This window comes from Neofelis nebulosa, chromosome 8 (genome assembly GCF_028018385.1).
Source record: "Neofelis nebulosa isolate mNeoNeb1 chromosome 8, mNeoNeb1.pri, whole genome shotgun sequence".
Lineage (NCBI taxonomy): Eukaryota > Metazoa > Chordata > Mammalia > Carnivora > Felidae > Neofelis > Neofelis nebulosa.
The window spans coordinates 130,841,720-130,859,599 of NC_080789.1; the positions used below are offsets into that span (position 1 = coordinate 130,841,720).

At 46.1% G+C, this 17,880-nt stretch overlaps 2 protein-coding genes across 13 annotated transcripts in view; one reads left to right on the forward strand and one right to left on the reverse strand.

Annotated features, from left to right (window-relative positions):
- Positions 1 to 15,265, reverse strand: part of OPTN (optineurin) — a 39,933-nt gene extending 24,668 nt beyond the window's left edge. For 2 of the 8 annotated variants that reach the window (XM_058681873.1, XM_058681869.1), the window contains exons 1-4: positions 15,066 to 15,264; positions 7,110 to 7,286; positions 6,279 to 6,481; positions 1,576 to 1,758 (exon numbers count right to left, since the gene is read on the reverse strand). In XM_058681873.1, coding sequence (XP_058537856.1) covers positions 1,576 to 1,758; positions 6,279 to 6,481; positions 7,110 to 7,275 — 552 coding nt within the window. In that variant the 5' untranslated portion in view covers positions 7,276 to 7,286; positions 15,066 to 15,264. Of the gene's footprint in view, positions 1 to 1,575; positions 1,759 to 6,278; positions 6,482 to 7,109; positions 7,287 to 12,791; positions 13,098 to 14,090; positions 14,230 to 14,713; positions 14,825 to 15,065 lie in introns of those variants that run through there. The other 6 variants (XM_058681876.1, XM_058681875.1, XM_058681874.1 and 3 more) reach the window with 5 other exon arrangements.
- Positions 15,266 to 16,256: 991 nt separating this feature from the next.
- Positions 16,257 to 17,880, forward strand: part of CCDC3 (coiled-coil domain containing 3) — a 194,840-nt gene continuing 193,216 nt past the window's right edge. For all 5 annotated transcript variants that reach the window (XR_009247785.1, XR_009247783.1, XR_009247784.1 and 2 more), the window contains exon 1: positions 16,257 to 16,634. Coding sequence is in view for 2 of the 5 variants with exons in the window: in XM_058681885.1 (XP_058537868.1) it covers positions 16,269 to 16,634 (366 nt within the window). In the remaining 3 variants the exon portion in view is untranslated. The remainder of the gene's footprint in view (positions 16,635 to 17,880) is intronic.

Consider the following 17,880-nt stretch of genomic DNA (forward strand, 5'->3'; position numbering starts at 1 on the left):
CAGCGTTTTCTGGTTCACAGAAACAAGGCAAGAAAAGCACATTTACGCTAAAAATAACTGTCACTATCAGATCAGTGAAGGAGCATATTATGCTAACCACGCGCCCTAAAGGAAGAAGCCTCATTTGGAAACTTCTGATATGCTTTTGGGACTTCCTGAATTTTGCCAGTTATTTGCAGAAGGTGAAAGCTGTTTGGTCAAATTTGTTTCATAATCTTTGGTCATCTGCAGAAAGGGCACTCTGGCAGAGCGTGCTTTCCACTTGGTATTTTATTTATTGTTTTTTTAATGTTTATTTCCTAGAGAGAGACAGACAAGACAGACAGACAGACACAAAGCATGAGCAGGGAGGGGCAGAGAGAGAAAGGGAGTCACAGGGTCCGAAGCAGGCTCCAGGCTCCAAGGTGTCGGCACGGAGCCCAACGTGGGGCTTGAACCCACGAACTGTGAGATCATGACCTGAGCCGAAGCCGGACGCTTAACCAACTTGAGCCACCCAGACACCCCTCCATTTGGTATTTGAATTCTCCTGATTTCAGCTGCCATTAGTGCACCCAAAGATTTATTTGGGAGCATGTTTGGCAAGGTTATTGAGAGTCATCTCCCCATCCTATTACTCTTTAGGGCAGGAAATGAGTTGGAAAGCAGAGAGTCGTGCATTGCACTAGTAATTCCGACACGCCCAGAAGTTTAGCCATTTACGAGTTCCCCACTACTTATTTCCAAGGTACATTTTTCTCTCTCAGAGACGCGATCTCTTTTCCTCTATCAGATGTACGGTTTGGCAAAACCCAAATGCCAGTGTGTATCACAGAGGACCTCGTCCTTAGGTGTTCTTCTCCCTCATTAATCCATCTTTTTTAGCAGCGATGAAGGGGAGGCCCTTCCGTGGTTCATCTACCTGCCCTGCTCTTTGGCCAGACCACGTGCATACCCAGATGTGGCCACAACAGATGCCACTCATGTGCTCAGGAACAGGCTGGCACCTGCCACTTCACTGTGTTACTGAGCTCACTGCGTTTTCGCTTCCACAGAAACGTGTCGGACACTGTGGGCTTTAAACTCCGCTCTTGGAGGCACCCAGGCAGCTGCTATAAGAAGTGGGGGCGAAGTCAAGGTCGACCCTCACCCATAACTCCAGTGGCTCTGCTCTTTTCTCCACTTCTTGTTTTTAACAAACCACAGTTCCTTGCAAGACTCGTTGGAAAAAGAAGGTCCTATTATTTTAAAGACATCAGTTTCCTGCATCGGATCATGATTCTACTCACCCAAGGCCAATGCTGACCACCCCTAAGGACCTGGCTTGAAAAAAGTTGTTTTGTTTTTTTAGATCTGTCACAAAATGTCTGGTTTGTCAGGACACATGGGAAGAAAAAAAACTACCTCTTTTGTCATAAAAGGTAATCAACATTCTTCCATTGCTGCTATGATAAACTTTACGAGCATTATGTTATGCTTAAAAACAGGAGCCAATTTATCTTGGCGATGGTGATGCTGAAATTCCCCCACCATCTAGGTGTCTATGTGAGGTCTTTTGTAATTTGCTTAAAACAAAATCAAAACCAGGACACTTACAGCCATCCTGATTTCAACAAAGGAGTCTTCCGAGGGGCCGCCTGAGTTCAGCTTGAGCTGTAGTTCAGACACGATGCCCAGCAGATCTGCCTTTTCAGCTTGAAGACGGGCCACCTGGGTCTTCAGCTGTTCCATTTCCTGGTCTGCTTCTGCCTTGGGAACTTTGGGGTCCCCAGTGGGGTCCTGGAAATGACGAGAAGCCAAGTGAATCAGTGAATCAAACGAACACCTGGTCGTCAAACTCAAGTGTCCCCACACCCCACGGCAAGACAATTAAGCTTTATGGTAGAAAATTCTAGCCTTTTCTTGGAGATGTATTTTCATGTAAATTTTTAAAAAGAAAAATTTACATGATTTTATTACATTCAAATAGAAAATTAAAATAACCTCATGACAAAAAGGAAAGACTTCCTCAGCACACTGGAATAATCTGATATGAAGACAACCAGTCAGACTTCGACGATGGTACACTCGTAAGTTGTGGTCCAAAAATCTCAGGAAATAAGGGCATCAACCTCTTATCTTTTTTTCTTCCTACAAATGCAGAACTCCTCACGCCCCCATACTTGTCATGTATAGTTAGAAGCCAAAGCATCAAGACGTTTCATTACTTGACACACAAATGGCCAAAGACAACAAAAGTTCCAAAATTCTCCAGGGCATGCAGGCTGGCTGCTATAATATACTACATTGGTGTTTTCAGGTTGCTAAAAGTAAGCCTGGTGAGAAATAAAAACTGAAAATTCAGAGGCTGCTACCAAAGGTAAAAAAAATTAACTTCTGGCCTATATACACATTAGTAATAAATATTCACCTTTCGCTAATATCAAGTATGTGCTGCTTTCCTCTTGTTGTAATTATTGCACGTGGCATAAGAGAGAGACCCTGTTTAGACGCAATGCTTGCACTTGGGAGTAAGGAAAACAGATTTCAGTCCACACCCTGCTAATCGCTGTGTGTGCGGCCATGAGTGCATTCCCTTAATGGCTTGACCTCTTTTGGCCTCTTTTGGTTTTCTTTTTCTTGGGTTAGAAAGGAATATGGTGGCACCAAATGGTTTCGTTGGTCTCTTCCAGCTGTGACCTTGTAGACCTCTCTGGTTTCCTCCTCAGGAAACCTTCATTGCTTCTATAAACATGAGACCACCAGAAATACATACCTGAGATCATCAGAGATTTACAACACATCAGAAAGTTCTCTCTCTCTCTCACACACACACATACACACACACCCCATGTCTCTAATAGATTTCCTAAGGAACTGTAAACCGACCCAGAGGCTCTGAGTGGAACCAAGAAAGCACCAGAAAGAATATGTACGGATGATAAACCAGCTGGTCCAAGAAATAGTAGAAAGCGGAAGGAAACGGATTAATATGCAACAAGAGAGTGCCCCTCACACCAGTGAGATCGTGCTGTTCCTTCCCCAGGGGCCTTCCCTTGCCATGAAACCACCACAGGCCCGAGAGAAAAGAACTCATGGTGAACCTGAGGAGTCAGGCATGCAAGGAATGGTTAGTTACCAGCCTGGGCATCCCGTCTCGGTCATGACCCGTCCCAAAGAAACATAAATGTGCAGGGACAGAAACAATCAAAGGAGAGGCACTCTTGGCCTGGAACCAGGAGGTAAGCAGGTGAGGGTGAGGACACGCCCTATTAGGAATCTTCGCATTTTCCTGTTGGACCCGTCTGAGGACATCTTCTAAATGGATTTTTAAAACAATCTTGCCATAAAGGGTAGGAAACAGAGTTTTAACCAAGTGTCTGAGGACAAGGGATATAAAGCCACGATTCTGGAATCTCAGACTGTCAGGTTAATTTCCTTTTTTGCAACGGTGAGGATCTCTTCCCTATCCTTGGGCAATTCGGAATCTACTTATTTGGCCGTAAAACCTCGTAAAATAACAAGTTAAATCTCTTCCTTTTACTAATGAGACCCTTTCCATTCCCTTCCTGGACTAGAATGCGCACATTTTATTCTCTCTGATCAACCCCAACTCCATCATTTGTTAACGTCTTTTATTTCTGTTGAGTGCCTGCCGCTGACTTTCACGCAACACAATGACTCTACTTCTTGTGTGCTTGTATCATGTCTCCATCACGCTGTCCTGGGAATCTGCCCAGGTGAACATGCCATTTCATAATCCTAGAAGAAACATCCATCTAATGACCTCTGCCTCACAATCTGTGCAATTAAAAGTTAACAAGTTCTCTGTACAGATGGTTATAATTTATGATTCCATGAAATTGGACAGAATAATTACTGTCCAATTGATTGTACTGTCACCCTGACAATCAGAAGGCAGATCTCCAAAGGAAATTCCCTACTCCCCTTTCCTTGTGTGGCACAGAACACGTGAGAGGCTCTGGTGGCTACAGGGGACTCCCTGGAGAACCAGCAGCGAGGATGGGTCAGCAAGATTGAGAAAAGTCAGAGGCTTTGAGGGCTTCAAGTCAGGAAAATGAGAGCCTAAATTCTACAAATCACCTCAACTGGTCCATGAAAAAAAACAGCAAAGAGGAGGCAGGGAAGCAATAGGCAGGCCTGGGAGGCGTATTTTGGGGGAAAAGCTGATGACCCAGGGTTTTAAAGAGCTGTAAGTATCTCTGTCCAAGCACCCAAGTCCTGTGTCCCAAGGACTCACTTCTGAGTCTTGTTTATAGCTTGTTTTATCTGATCTTCTGCATTGCAAGAAGCTGTCCAGAGCTCCAGCTCTGTTCTCAACTTCTTCCAATAGTGGGACGTTTTAGGAAAACCCATAGGCAGACTATTTCAAGCAAAGTGCTTCTGGAAGCTTCTTTCTGAGCTCTAGTGCAATAGTCCCCAGCAGGCTGATGCCAGCTGTCAGCTCACATCCCAAAGACCAAGGAGGAAAACAGTGTAAGATATTTTCTTCCAGAGAGTAGAAAACACATTCATATATCCCACCAGGTGATCATGTCTTCAGAGCATTCTACCTCGAAAATATTTCGACACTGAGAGACTTCCCCCAAAGTAGTGACTTAATGCTCTTTGAACTGTAAGACAAGTTCAAGCATCAGATGTGAAGAGTCTTATCAGCAATGAATCGTTTCCCATACACACATAAGTTTATGAAAGCAGAATGTCCACGCTGTCCCATGAGCAGGGATTGAGGAGTAAAGCACTGACCTAAACCACAATATTTCTCTCAATAGCTCTTCGTTCTTTAGATTATTCCAGCTTGTCCTCTTCTCATTACTTTCTTTCCTTTATCTTTCTTTGCACTCTTTACCCAAGAAATCAGAGGTCAATGGAGCTCAAGGTATCTCAAGGAAATCACTGATGCCTCGATTCCATCCTCCCTGAGCCAAACCAGTGCTCCATCCTTCTGAGGGCTGCTAAGTTCAAGGTTGGGGAGAAAGTGACGAGCAGATGTCCATCCTAATGAACAATGTCCAGTGAGCCCTACAATATGGGCAGACGATTCAAGTGTGTTCTGACACAACCTGTTTTCTTCCACTCGCATCTTTAACATCCACTCCCAGCTGTGGGCACTTTTCTCCGGTTCTCTGGGTCAATGAAAATGTAGCAACCCTACAGCCTCCTGCCACAACATGATGTGTCGCACCATTTTCCAAAAGTAAATGTAAAATGTAAATTGAGGAATCTCTAGGGTAGACTGGGGGGAAGGACAAGATCGGTAAGCAAAACTTCCCAGTCATAGATTTTGTTTTTTTAATGCTTATTTATTTTTGAGAGAGAGAGGGAGAACGACGAATGTGCGCAGGGGAGGGGGAGAGAGAGAGGGAGACACAGAACCTGAAGGCGGCTCCAGGCTCCGAGCTGTCAGCACAGATGCAGGGCTTGAACTCACAAAGCGTGAGATCGTGACGTGAGCCAAAGTCGGACGCTTAACCAACTGCGCCACCCAGGTACTCCCCGAATCATAGATTTTTTTTTAATGTGATTTTATATCAAAGACAGAAACTAAAAGCTAACCCTTGGGTGGTTCTAGGCAGAGGTTATCTGCACCGTCTACAATGAATACAAAATACTGATTTATAACTACAACCTTCTTTTGACTATAATCACTATGGTCAAAGCTGTACAAACTTCCTTGCCCCAACAGAAATCATACACGACCCTTGAAGTTGCAACCAACCTTCTCAGCAAGAACAGTATTTTCTTTCTTTTTATTTATTTTTTTCAAATGTTTATTTATTTTGAGAGAGAGAGTCCCAAGCAGGCTCCACACCTTTAGTGTGGAACCTGACGCGGGGCTCAATCCCATGACTCCTGGGATCATGACCTGAGCTGAATCAAGAGTTGGATGCCCAACTGCTTGAGCCATCCAGGTGCCCCAATTTTTTCAAGATGATACAAAACACTTGTCTAGATGGGACGCCTGGGTGGCTCAGTCGGTTGAGGGTCTGACTTTGACTCAGGTCATGATCTCGCTGTCTGTGATTTCGAGCCCCACGTCAGGCTCTGTGCTGACAGCTTGGAGCCTGGAGCCTGCTTCGGATTCTGTGTCTCCCTCTCTCTCTGCCCCTCCCCCGCTCATGCTCTGTCTGTCTGTCTCTCTCTGTCAAAAATAAACATTTTTAAAAAATTAAAAACAAAACAGGACTTGTCTAGCCTGAACCGTAAAAAGTTTGATCTAGAAGTCTAGACGAGTAAGATTCCACTCTAAATGTAACTAAAAGAAAATAAAATCGTAACAGATCAGTCTGCTCACTCACCTCAAGGGGCCTTTCTGTTTTCCCTTTTAGTTTTCTGAGTTCTTCCTTCAATTTTTCATTTTCATGACTCAAAGCCACGAGACGCTCTTTGGCTTCCTTGCTCTGTATCTCAAAAAATAGGCGTTCTTCCTTCTGTTTCTCTGTCCAGGCTGAAAGCTCTTCAAATCGCCCTTTCATAGCCTGATTATTCAGCTTCATGGCTTCTGTAGGAGGTTCAGAGTGAGAGTGTCGCGCATCAGACTTGACTGGATGAATCCCACCTCCCTCTGGACTACCTTCACCCTGTAGCTCGGAATCCAAAGAAGCCGTACTTGGCCTGAGCCCCAGGCTCAGCAGCAAAAAGACTGCAGCAAGGTGAGTGGTTTTTGTTTCCAGATAGGACGAGGGGGCCTAATGTTGTTTCTCGTCCTCCAAAGACTCCAGAAAACAAAACTGGTTTGGGTGCCTGTGCTACAGCCCACGTGGTAGGGCACAGCCTCCAACACCGGTCCTGCCAGAAGCCACAGCCTGAGACACTGGGATGCTCTCTGTGAACAAGGGCATATTTAGGACTAACTCTGGAATAATAGTAGCGTTTCTCCCTGTTTCCTTCTAAACGGGCTAAATGTCACTGGGCCATTTCCCTGAGGTATGTAAGTGCTTTTTATTCTTACCTGCATCCCGAGGTAAACATTGGCAGCAATGTTTGCCTTACCAAAAGCTAAACTCTGGGCTCTCTCTCCAGGTAGTGAAACGGAGAGAAGGGAGCTCACCATCAAGGCTCTTCGCAAAGAGATGCGGTTCACGAAGGCCCAGGGTGGATGGAGAACACGGGGGCCGGCGGCCGCTCACCTTTGAGCTGATGGTTCTCGGTAAGGAGCTCCTTCATCTGCTGTAGCAGTTCCTCTGGTGTGAACGTGTCCAGATTTGGGTGGGCCAGGTTGGGGGGTCCATTTCCTGTGGTCTCACTGGGGCTGTCCCCCTTTTCAGTCAGGCAGCTAAGTGGTTGGTGGGACATGGCAGAAGGACCTACAGAAAAGTCACAGGCTGAAAACAGAGCTGTCTTCCCTCTGCAAGGGGTCCCCATGAGCCCTGCAAATCCACCGGCAATTGCTGGTGAGTTTTCCAAAAGGTGCCTACTTCCCCTCCAATTAGATTTTGGACATTTTTGATTCTTCCTTTAAAAAAAAATTTTTTTTAATGTTTATTTTTGAGAGAGACGAGGGGGGGAGAGGGAGAGGGAGAGAGAGGGAGAGGGAGAGGGAGGGAAAGGGAGAGGGAAGGAGAGAGAGGGAGGGAGGGAGGGAGGGAGGGAGGGGGAGGGAGAGAGAGAGAGAGAGAGAGAGAGAGAGAGAGAGAGAGAGAAACAAGTGGGGGAGAGGCAGAGAGAGAGGGAGACACAGAATCCGAAACAGGCTCCAGACTCTGAGCCATCGGCACAGAGCCCAACATGGGGCTTGAACTCACGAACCATGAGATCATGACCTGAGCCGAAGTAGGACACTCAACTGACTGACTGAGCCATCCAGGCGCCCCTGATTTTTCCTTTTAAACAAAACATGTCTGTGCTAGCTTCAGTATGTATGCATGTACATGTGTGTCCATGGAAGTGGGGGCAGCGAGGAGCTGCGACATGAGGAAGAAGAGAAAAGCATGACAATGTGATAATTAGGACAGAGGGATTTCATGAAGGCTTTAAACATGTATTTGTAGACATGGGTAAAGTATCACGAAATTGGTTTTCCCAAGCAAATCTTTGAAGTTCAAATCTCTCTGCTGTGGGTGAACTGCACAGAAAGTGAATTATATGTCAATAAAGCTGTTTAAAAAATCTCTAGGGGCGCCTGGGTCTCTCTGTCTCTCAATAATAAGTAAACGTTAAAAAAAATATTTTTTTTAAATCTCTGTATTTCAGCTCTTATATTTTTGGCTAAGAGAAAAGGAAGAACTAATGCATTCTAGATGCTTCCTACATGCTGAATCACTGCACCAGACACGTCAGTTTCTAATCCTCACTCAAACTCAGCTAGATGGCTATTTTGCAGGAGACAGAGCTGAGTTTGCAGAGGATTTATAGCTCGTCCAAGGTCACTTAAGAAGAGGTGTGACCGGGCGTTAGTGATGATTCCAAAACCCAGCCCTGGAATACAATAGAGATGCTACTGAATATTTAGGCTTCAGTGTTCAACAGTTCTGCAAAGCACACTTACAAGATGAAGAGATCCTGCTTACTGATGGCATGTTCTGAGAATATTTTACGCACATCACTTTATTTTGTAGAGGGGTCAATGTGGTCATAAATAAGGCAGACGAGTGTATCCCAAGTCCACTTATACATGTCCTACCACCTGGGCAACCAGAGGAATGTCTTCTAACAACTGGCTACATGCTATAGGCAAATGTTTTCTTTTTGGGGCTTCGTGAAGATGACGATAAGTCTTTTCACGACAACTACAGAGTCACCAAGCTGGTCAGTGGAAGGCGCAGAAGGCTACGCGTGCTCTCTCTGATACATCACTGGCTCAGGACATCTACGTATGCTCATGGTGACCACACGTTAAAATGCAACCAGACACAGGTGCCTCTTCCCCATCCCAACAGGAGGCAAGGCCTGGGACTCTCTGGGGGTCCCCTGAACCCAAGAGCCTGGTGACTTGTTTTTGGTCTGAAGGAAGCCTCACGCAGGACAGCAGGCCCTGACTCCTCCCCTGTGCGGCCAGCTTAAGGAGAGGCCTTCTCATGAAACGCTTTAATGAGGATAAGGATTTATGAAGTGAAAAACACTGACGAAGCAGGCTGCTCAACCGTGAGCCTTTACGAGGTATCTATGGTTCATGTAGCCTAATACATTCACAAGAGAGGTGTGCCCTTGGCCTTCGGTGACTGGAATAGACTGCTTTTGTTTTCCCTAATAATTTGGACAAAAACAATTTGGAGAATGTCAGTTTCTGGCTTTCCATAACATTCATTGTTGCACAGTATGAGGTCAGAGCTAACACTTAATAAACATGGATTTTTCCTAAACAGCCGAGGAATACTAAAATTCTAGGTAAGAGACCTAAAGATACAATCCTCGCAATGTGTACCATCTACTTGCCAATGTTCAATTTGCTCAGCTCTTCAATGATTATACTTTGCAAAAGTAAACGAGGGGTGCCTGGGCGGCTCAGTCAGCTTTTGACTTCAGCTCAGGTCATGATCGCACGGCTCGTGAGTTCGAGCCCCACAATCGGGCTGTCTGCTGTCAGCAAAGAGCCCACTTAGGATCCCGTCTCCCTCTCTCTCTCTCTCTCTGCCCCTCCCGCCTCGTGTGTGTGCATGGTCTCTCTCAAAAATAAATAAACACTTAAGAAAAAAAAAAAAAGTAAATGGAAACATTTCACGGATGTTTTTTAAGAAGCCCCCAGGCAGTTCTCTAGAGATGTGCTTGGTTTCATTTTACTGTATACACATTTCTCCTTCATGGTTTTTCCAAGAGAGAAGAAAGGGGAGAGAAAAGGAGTGAAGAGGGGAAGGGCAGGCAGGGGAGAGGAGAAGAGAAAGATTTTCCCTTGAAAATTATTCAGGTATTTTTCCTCCTCGACTTTCTTTACACCCCTCCCAAGGCTTTAAACACAGCTCTTATAAAGTTAAAACTGGTTGTGGCTCTTCTCGCTTTTTCAGGTTGCCCAGATTTTCTAAGGACATGAAGGGAAAAAGCAGGCTCATGCTAAGGAGGATGGGAGAAAAAACACTGGGTACCTGAAACAGCTGTGTGACCTCTTATGATGATTTACTGACCTGTCTAGCAAATGATGATCATTTCAGTTGCTTTCAGCCGTCAAACACCAGGAAAAGTATTCTTGAAGTTTCTATAAAGATCGGAATCCAACCCTACCATCCAATACCCCAGCACCCTCGCGGCCATGCCACCCTCTTTCACTAATACATAGGCCTGTCCTAATCACAGCAAGCTCTTCATTATCCAGCAATGTAGGAAAGACTTGGTCATTCAAATGTCATGGTAAATAAGTTACCATATATGCCAAACATAAGCATGTACATACTCGTTACCAAATTTTTCCTAAAAGCAATTTAATTGCTTTTCAGGGATTCAAAGAGTACCCTATGATTTTAGAGTATTTGGGGAGCATTGTTATGAGTTTATGAGTACACTGCCTATGTGAAATGTCTATTGGTAGAATACCTGTTAGAGAAAGCTGTATTTTCTAAGTCTTTAACACCACCTGATGCTGCATTCAATTGAACAAACACAGAGATGCATTATAACTTCTTGCACACATCTTCAAAGGTTATAGAAATTGGAACTAAGCCATTTATTCCAAGTTTCTATCTAGTAACAGATTTTCTTTCTGTTTTTTTTTTTAACAGAATTTCCCATAAAAATCCAAATAATCTGGATCTAAAAGGTGTCATTTCTTTTTTTCTTTTTCATTTTGAATGTAAGTTCTATGTTCAACATGGGCCTTGAACTTGTGACCCCAAGGTCAAGAGTTGCATTTTCTACCAACTGGGCCAGCCAGACACCACTGAAACATGTGCCTTTTTCCTTCCTTCTTTCTTTCTTTCTTTCTTTCTTTCTTTCTTTCTTTCTTTCTTTCTTTCTTTCTTTCTTTCTATGAGTGGGGGTGGAGATGGGAGGAGTTGAGGGAGAGAGGGAGAGGGACGGCGGGGGGGAGAGGGGAAGAGAAAGAGAGAGAGAGAGAGAGAGAAAGAGAGAGAGAGAGAGAGAGAGAGAGAGAATCCTAATTGGCTCCAGGCCTAGTGCAGAGCTCAACATGGGGCTCAATCTCATGATCCTGAGATCATGACCTGAGCTGAAATCAAGAGTCAGATGCTTAACCAACTGAATCATCCAGGGGTCATTTCTTTTCTTTTCTTTTCTTTTTTAATATAACTTATTGTCAAGTTGGCTAACATACAGTGGATACAGTGTGCTCTTGGCTCTGGGGGTAGATTCCCGTGATTCATCGTTTACATACGACACCCAGTGCTCATCCCAACAAGTGCCCTCTTCAATGCCCATCACCCATTTTTCCCTCTCCCTGGCGCCCCCATCAACTCTCAGTTTGTTTTCTGTATTTAAGAGTCTCCTGTGGTTTGCCTCCATCCCTCTCAGTTTGTAACTATTTTCTGAAACGTGTCATTTCTAAGCAAAGGTGGTGTTTAACGACAGAAGGGCAAATGAATTTAGCATGGGATCTGTCAAGATTCCACCCACGAGGAAGAAGGCGAACTACCTGGACGGTGGAAGTTCAAAGGCAAAATCTCCTAGATTTTATTCCAAGATCTGGTATTTGAATTCTTAAATATATTATCATTTTTAATTCCAGAGGTCAAGTAATTATAGCAACGACTTGACTTTGTGGGCATGATGGGCACGAGCTTAAATTTCATTTACGAGTTGGCTGTACAAATGATCCAGTCCAGACACTCAATGCAAGAATGTCTTGTTTGATTTCCATGGAAGACGGTCATATAGAGCAATCTTGAAAGACTTCAATACGTGCAATGACTTTAGCAGACAACTGCCTGTTCTATTACAGGATGGTTCGTATCATCAGAAACTCATTTTGTATCGGGCACAAATCTGCCTTATACTGTCCACCTACTGGACGTTGGGCCAGTGAGCATAATACAGAATAAGTCCAGAATAAGTAAGACATACCCTTACCCCGGTATGTCTGATGTTCCAAAGTTGCTTAATAAGCATTCATAGGTTCAACCCCCACATGGATAAATTAATTTTAAAACAGTGAAAATCTATTTCTTGACCAGAGACAATAGGTGGCTATCGGCAAATTCTGGTTTGGGATCCCAAAGGACTAAGAACCCACGACTGCATCAACCAGAACCATCATCATCCTGGGAAGAGAATTCAAAGTATGTATCCTATCAAGGGGGAAAAAGAAGCTTCACATTTTATGCCAGAAATGGTATTCTGATTTTGGAATTTGCTGACATACAGAAAATGGAAATAACCTCATCACATAAGGCAGGGCCCTGGGAGTCATTCTTGTTTCTCCATTCCCTCTTATCCCGAGTCTAATGGGTCACCAAGTCCTGGCACTTGTTACCTCCTCCCCGTCCCTGCTAGCTTAGGTCCAGCCCTTCTTGCTTGTCTCAATTACAGCAATGATGTGCTCCACAGAGTATGGGATTTTTGTCTATTGTGTCCACCAGTGTCCCCAGCACCTAGAAAACTTGCTGAAGAGTCTCCTACATGGTCTGACTTCTGTCTTTCCACCGCAGGTCTGCCACCTCCCCAGTTTCTTACCCCGCATGAAGCCACCGTCCTGCTTAAAACCCTTCCCATACAACACAGAGTTCCAGCTCCCAAGTGGGAAAAACTCGGCCTTCCAGAGTCTGGCCCTCACTCACCCACCGGTATCATCTCCTGTCACCATGCCACTTGCACCCAAGGCACATTGAACAGCTCACAGTTCCCTGCCTTCTTCTGCTTCTCTGCTCTTATCTCTGTTCTCCCCTCTGCACAAAATGTGTGGTCCCACTTTTGCCCTGGCAAATACCCACCAGACAGTTCGATGTCCAGTTGAAATAGATGTCCTGTGAAAAACAAACTTTTCTTTCCTCTAAGTACTCAGTAGCACTTGGCCCTGGCCTTGGCCTGCAAAATCCTATAATCATCCCTCGCCAGTCTATCTTCCATCAAACTTCCGCGAAGGTCTCCATGTTATTCTTCCTTGGGAGCAGCACACAGCAGGCTCTCAGCAAATGTTTGTTGAAATGAAATGAAAATACAGTGTAACGAAGTATTTTAAGGACTAACACTTACAAAACACTTTCTGCTATGTAGGTGACAAACCCAGCATGTGAGTACTACGACTTTCTCTACAGTTCCGTGGCACTCATTTCCAGATTCTTGAACTTGACTTTTAAAACTCGTTTTGAAAATTAGTACTGTTTCTTCTGTCATCCCCAAAGGCATCTGGATATCATTTGGGAATATACATTCTATTATTCAACCCTCATATGCGTGTCAAAATGAAAACCTTTAAAATAATATTTTCCTCTGAGTGAAATACATTTCACTTTTTAAAAACAGACTACAGTTTCTTCATTTTCATTTGGATTCACTAATCCCATAGATGCCAAACAACATCTCAAATAGTTCAAGTCTCTATAAAATTCAGAAAAAGCTGGGCTTGGAGAAAAAAATACCCATTTTCCCTACTTAAGGGAGAGGGTTCTGTAGGAAAGTAATACAAAAGCCAGTTCTTTTCAAGAGTAAAGTTGGGGGTTTTTTTGTTGTTGCTTTTTTTGGTACTTAAAGTAAGTTTCCTTTTTTTTTTCCTTTTTTTTAGTATTTGTTTATTTATTATTATTTAATTTACATCCAAGTGAGTCAGCATATAGTGCAATAATGATTTCAGGAGTAGAATCCAGTGATTCATCCCCTACATATAACACCCAGTGCTCCTCCCAACGAGTGCCCTACTGGATGCCCATGACCCATCTAACCCACCCCCCACCCAAAACCCCTCCAGCAACCCTCAGTTTGTTCTCTGTATTTAAGAGTCTCTTCTGGTTTGTCCCCCTCACTGTTTTTATATTATTTTTGATTCCCTTCCCTTCAAGAATAAAGTTTTTGTTTTTTTTGGAAGGATTAATTGGATTCCATAGCACAATGTACAACCTGAGATCGGTTCCAAAAAAAAAAAAAAAAGAAAAAGAAAAAGGGCTATTTTTATAATGTTGCACATAATATACAAAGAACCACTAAAACTGCCCCAGGAGAAAAACAGAAAACATTCACCTGAAAGATTCCAGTCACTGTCCTGTCTCTCCAGGCCATATTTAAAGTTCACTTACCTTGTTCATTTCAGGGCAGTTCCTAGCCTTAGCCTCTGCTCCAAGATCTCTCCTCCTCAGTACAAACCAGGCATCTCCTGGGAAGTAGCCAGGATTCCCTAGCTCTTCTCTCCCTCCCCAAAGAGCAGGGGGCGGGGGGTGGGGAGGTGGGGGGGGGGGAGGTGGTTCTGTTAATAGTGCTGCCTTGCTTAACCAGATCTGAGGCTTTTCAGGTCCTAGCACCTCCTTACTGGTCTACGGCTCTGTTTTCCATTTCATCCTTCAACAAGCTCTGTTTTCCATTTCATCCTTCAACAAGTTCTGTGGCATACATTTCCATACAACAGTTTTCCCGGGGAAGGACGCCAGACCAGAATCTGGGTTTCGTTTTCTCTTTGCGGTGTTTTACTCTTCCTCCAGCTTATGCTTTTCCCGCAGTAAGAACTATTCTTTGGGGTTCTCAGCCTCAACTAGTATTCATAGCTATGTGTGTTTATACACACAAACGCATAACATACACACATGCTCTCCTGGACACAACGGCTGTTCAGGAGTCCCACTGCCTTAGAGACAGGTCACTTGTTCCTTAGTGTTCCTGGGCTATCTCATAAAGCTAGATTAGTTTTTGTTTCTCAAAGGTGTACCTTTAACCGCTTCCCATATAATGAGGAACTGGCTGGCTGCTCATTCCCAACCTGCGGGAGGATGTCATCCTTAAACCATCTCCGTGACCTACAGAGGAAGTCACCTGCGGCCAGCCGGGCCGGTAAAAAAAGGGGGAGGGCGCTTTGCGATGGCCGCCCCGCAGCCCTTTCCCACCAGGTCAGGTTCCGCCCAGGCCTGGAAACCCTCCCAGGAGAGGGGACGCCCCACCCCTCGCCACCCACACCCCCACGGGCTCGGGGTCGCACGGAAGGGGGCCGCGGAAACAGCTTCCAGGGCGGAAAGGGGGTCGCCGCCTCGCCGAGCCCCTGCCCGCCCCCTGCCCCCACTCACCCAGCGCCGGCGCTCCGGACTCTCTCGGGGTCACTCCTTCCTCGGCATCGTGCCCGCAGGGGGAGGGCTCCGGACCCGGATGCAGACGCCGACCGGGGCACCGGCCGGGGGCGGCGGCGGGCGCTCGGGGAGCCTCAGGCCGACTTGCTGCCTCGCGACACCGCCCACCGCCGCTCAGCTGACCGCCGCGCCGGCCTCCGCGCCTCCGCCGGGAATTTCCCGGGCCCCGCCCCCGAATCCCCGCCCCCCGCCGCCGCGCCCCCCCCCCCACAGGCCACGCCCCTCCTCTCCCCTGCGTGCGTCCCCCGTGGGCAGAGTCCGAGCCCAGCAGCTCGCGTAGGTCGAGGCCCCCGCCCCGGGAAATGAGGGTTACCCTCGTCAGTGGACTGCCGTGACCCGCGGCGCTCATTTAAACAAATTAAAGGAAGTGTGTGGGGGCAGTCTTCTGCGCTGGAGTCGCAGGGGCTCGACCGAAAAAGGAGGACGATCCCAGGCATCCTTGGATGGAAGCCTCAATCTCTATTTAAAAGCTTTACATCTAGATATAGTTAAATGAGCATGCTTGACTTTCCATCCGGCTCTGCCCTTAAAATAGACCTTTAATTAAAGACACAAAGCCTGCAGGGTGCTTCTTGGGCCCTTTGTTCCCAGGGAAGAGGCCAACTGTTGACGCCTGGATGAATCAGGTGTGCCAAGGCAGGTGGGATTACTGGATGACCTGGACTGTTTGGGGAAGTAGAAGTATTGATTTACTGTACCGGAGGAGGGAAGATACCTCCGGATTAGATAGAATTAAAAGGGAGGAAACAAGACGAGGAAGGAGGAAGGACCACAATAATTTGCAACCTAAGCACCGAAAGAAGGGTTGAGCAAGGACGCAGACGCAAGACCCCGAAGGCAGCTGATAGCGAGGTCAAGGCGGTGCAGCCGGTGACCCCGCAACGGGACCCCTATGCAAGACAAGAAAACAAATGGGAGAGGGGGAGGAAGGGAAAGGGGAGGTTCTGAGAGCAGGTTTGTGCCAAAGATCAGAAAGGATTTAAAATACCAGACATATACCCTAATCTGTAACTCTTGACCCCAGAAGAAGTCGGAGGTTTTATTCTCTGAACTGCAAAATATCAGGCACTAACCTAACCCTACCCCCTAACCAAGACAAAAAAAAAAAAAAAAAGACTGCATACGGGGGAAGAGCAAGCAGCAATGAAAAGGCTGACGCTGCCCAGCAGGAATACGGCAGTATGTGGTTGTGAGTCCAAACTGCCCACTGGTTGGAAGGAAATGGGGGCGGGGAATCCTAATCCTAACGGGAAAAGGCAGACGCGCCCTCTCCTGGCATCTCGGAAGAATTCTGTTTCACTTTCTAGACCGCCAGCTCGTCAGGCTCCGCCTGCCGGATCTTTGACATCAATCACCCTTGAGTTAACCTCCAGAACTGGGCAGAGGGGTAGCGTGTCAGTACCCGCCCCCACACGCAATTCCCGAGTGTCCCTCCTGCGTCTGTTAGGGGTGCCTGGGGTGAGTCACACTCCCATTGGGTTTCTTTCTACTATTTTAAACCATATTACGGTGAGATAAAAGGAGTATTCGAGAATTTGGGGGCGGGGAGGTGCGGGAGGAAGGTCGTACACAGGCTGCGCTCGGCCGGGGAGTAGGAAGGTTAGAGTTGAGTTTCTGGTAGAGAAAGTGGTCGAGGTGGTTTTCTCAGCAATGAAGAAAGGGGCCTTTGAAGCATTGAGCACCCCTACTACTTCTTAGCTGTGTGACCTTGGACAAGTTACTTCATCTTGCTGTGCCACATTCTCTTTATCTGTAAAATCCAGAAAGTTCTGAGGAGCAAAAGCCTTTCAGTTTGCAGGAGATCCGCGTTCACACCACCTTCTCTTCCTCCTCCTCCACCTCCTCCTCCTCCCCCTCCTCCTCCCCCTCCTCCCTCTTCTCCTTCTCCTCCTCCTTCTTCATGTTTATTTAATTTTGAGAGAGAGAGAGAGAGAGAGAGAGAGAACACAAGGGGAGGAGGGGCAGAGAGAGGAAGAGGGAGAATCCCAAGCAAGCTCCACGCTGCCAGTGCAGAGCCAGATGCTGGGCTAGAACTCACAAACTGTGAGGTCATCACCTGAGTTGAAATCAAGAGTTGTACACTTAACCGACTGAGCCACCCAGGCGCCCTGCTTCAGACCTTCTTGGGGAGTTATGTTGCAGAAATTACACACTTTGTAATACATTACTGTATCATCTTTCTGAAATCCAAAAATCTCTGAATTCTGAAACCGGGGCTTGCTCCAGAGGCTTTGAATAAGGACTTTGGATCTACAGCGACGACTGCCTAAGGCCGTTGTGAGGATTAAAGGCTAAAACGTGTGAAACTACGTTTCTGGTGTTGCTGGTGTTAGAGCCCTCTCCGTTTCTGAGCCCGAGTCCAGGGTGGTGCTTCCTTCCTCTCACCCTTCCGTGAGTAGATAGAATCTAAGTGTAGATAAGAAGACTAAAATTATGACACGCTTTTAGCTGTTCACTGATGTGGTCTTGTGGTAGGTGAGCGCAAAGCACTGGGGCAGGATATTTAGTGAGATATTCATTTGTTTCAGGCTTTCTGTGTTCCCCCCACCCCCCACCCCCGCTCTGTTTGTAGAAGGCAGCTTCTCCCTTTGTGGTTCCTGGTTCCTACCTCGAGGACATTTGCAGGATTCTTGGATAAACAGCCTTTCTTCTTGTCTTTTAGTATATGTGCTGCCGAAGCGAGCACATCTTCTTGTCTTTTGAGAAAGCCCAATGTCAGTAAATACATGATCTACCCCAGGTGTCCTGGAGGGGA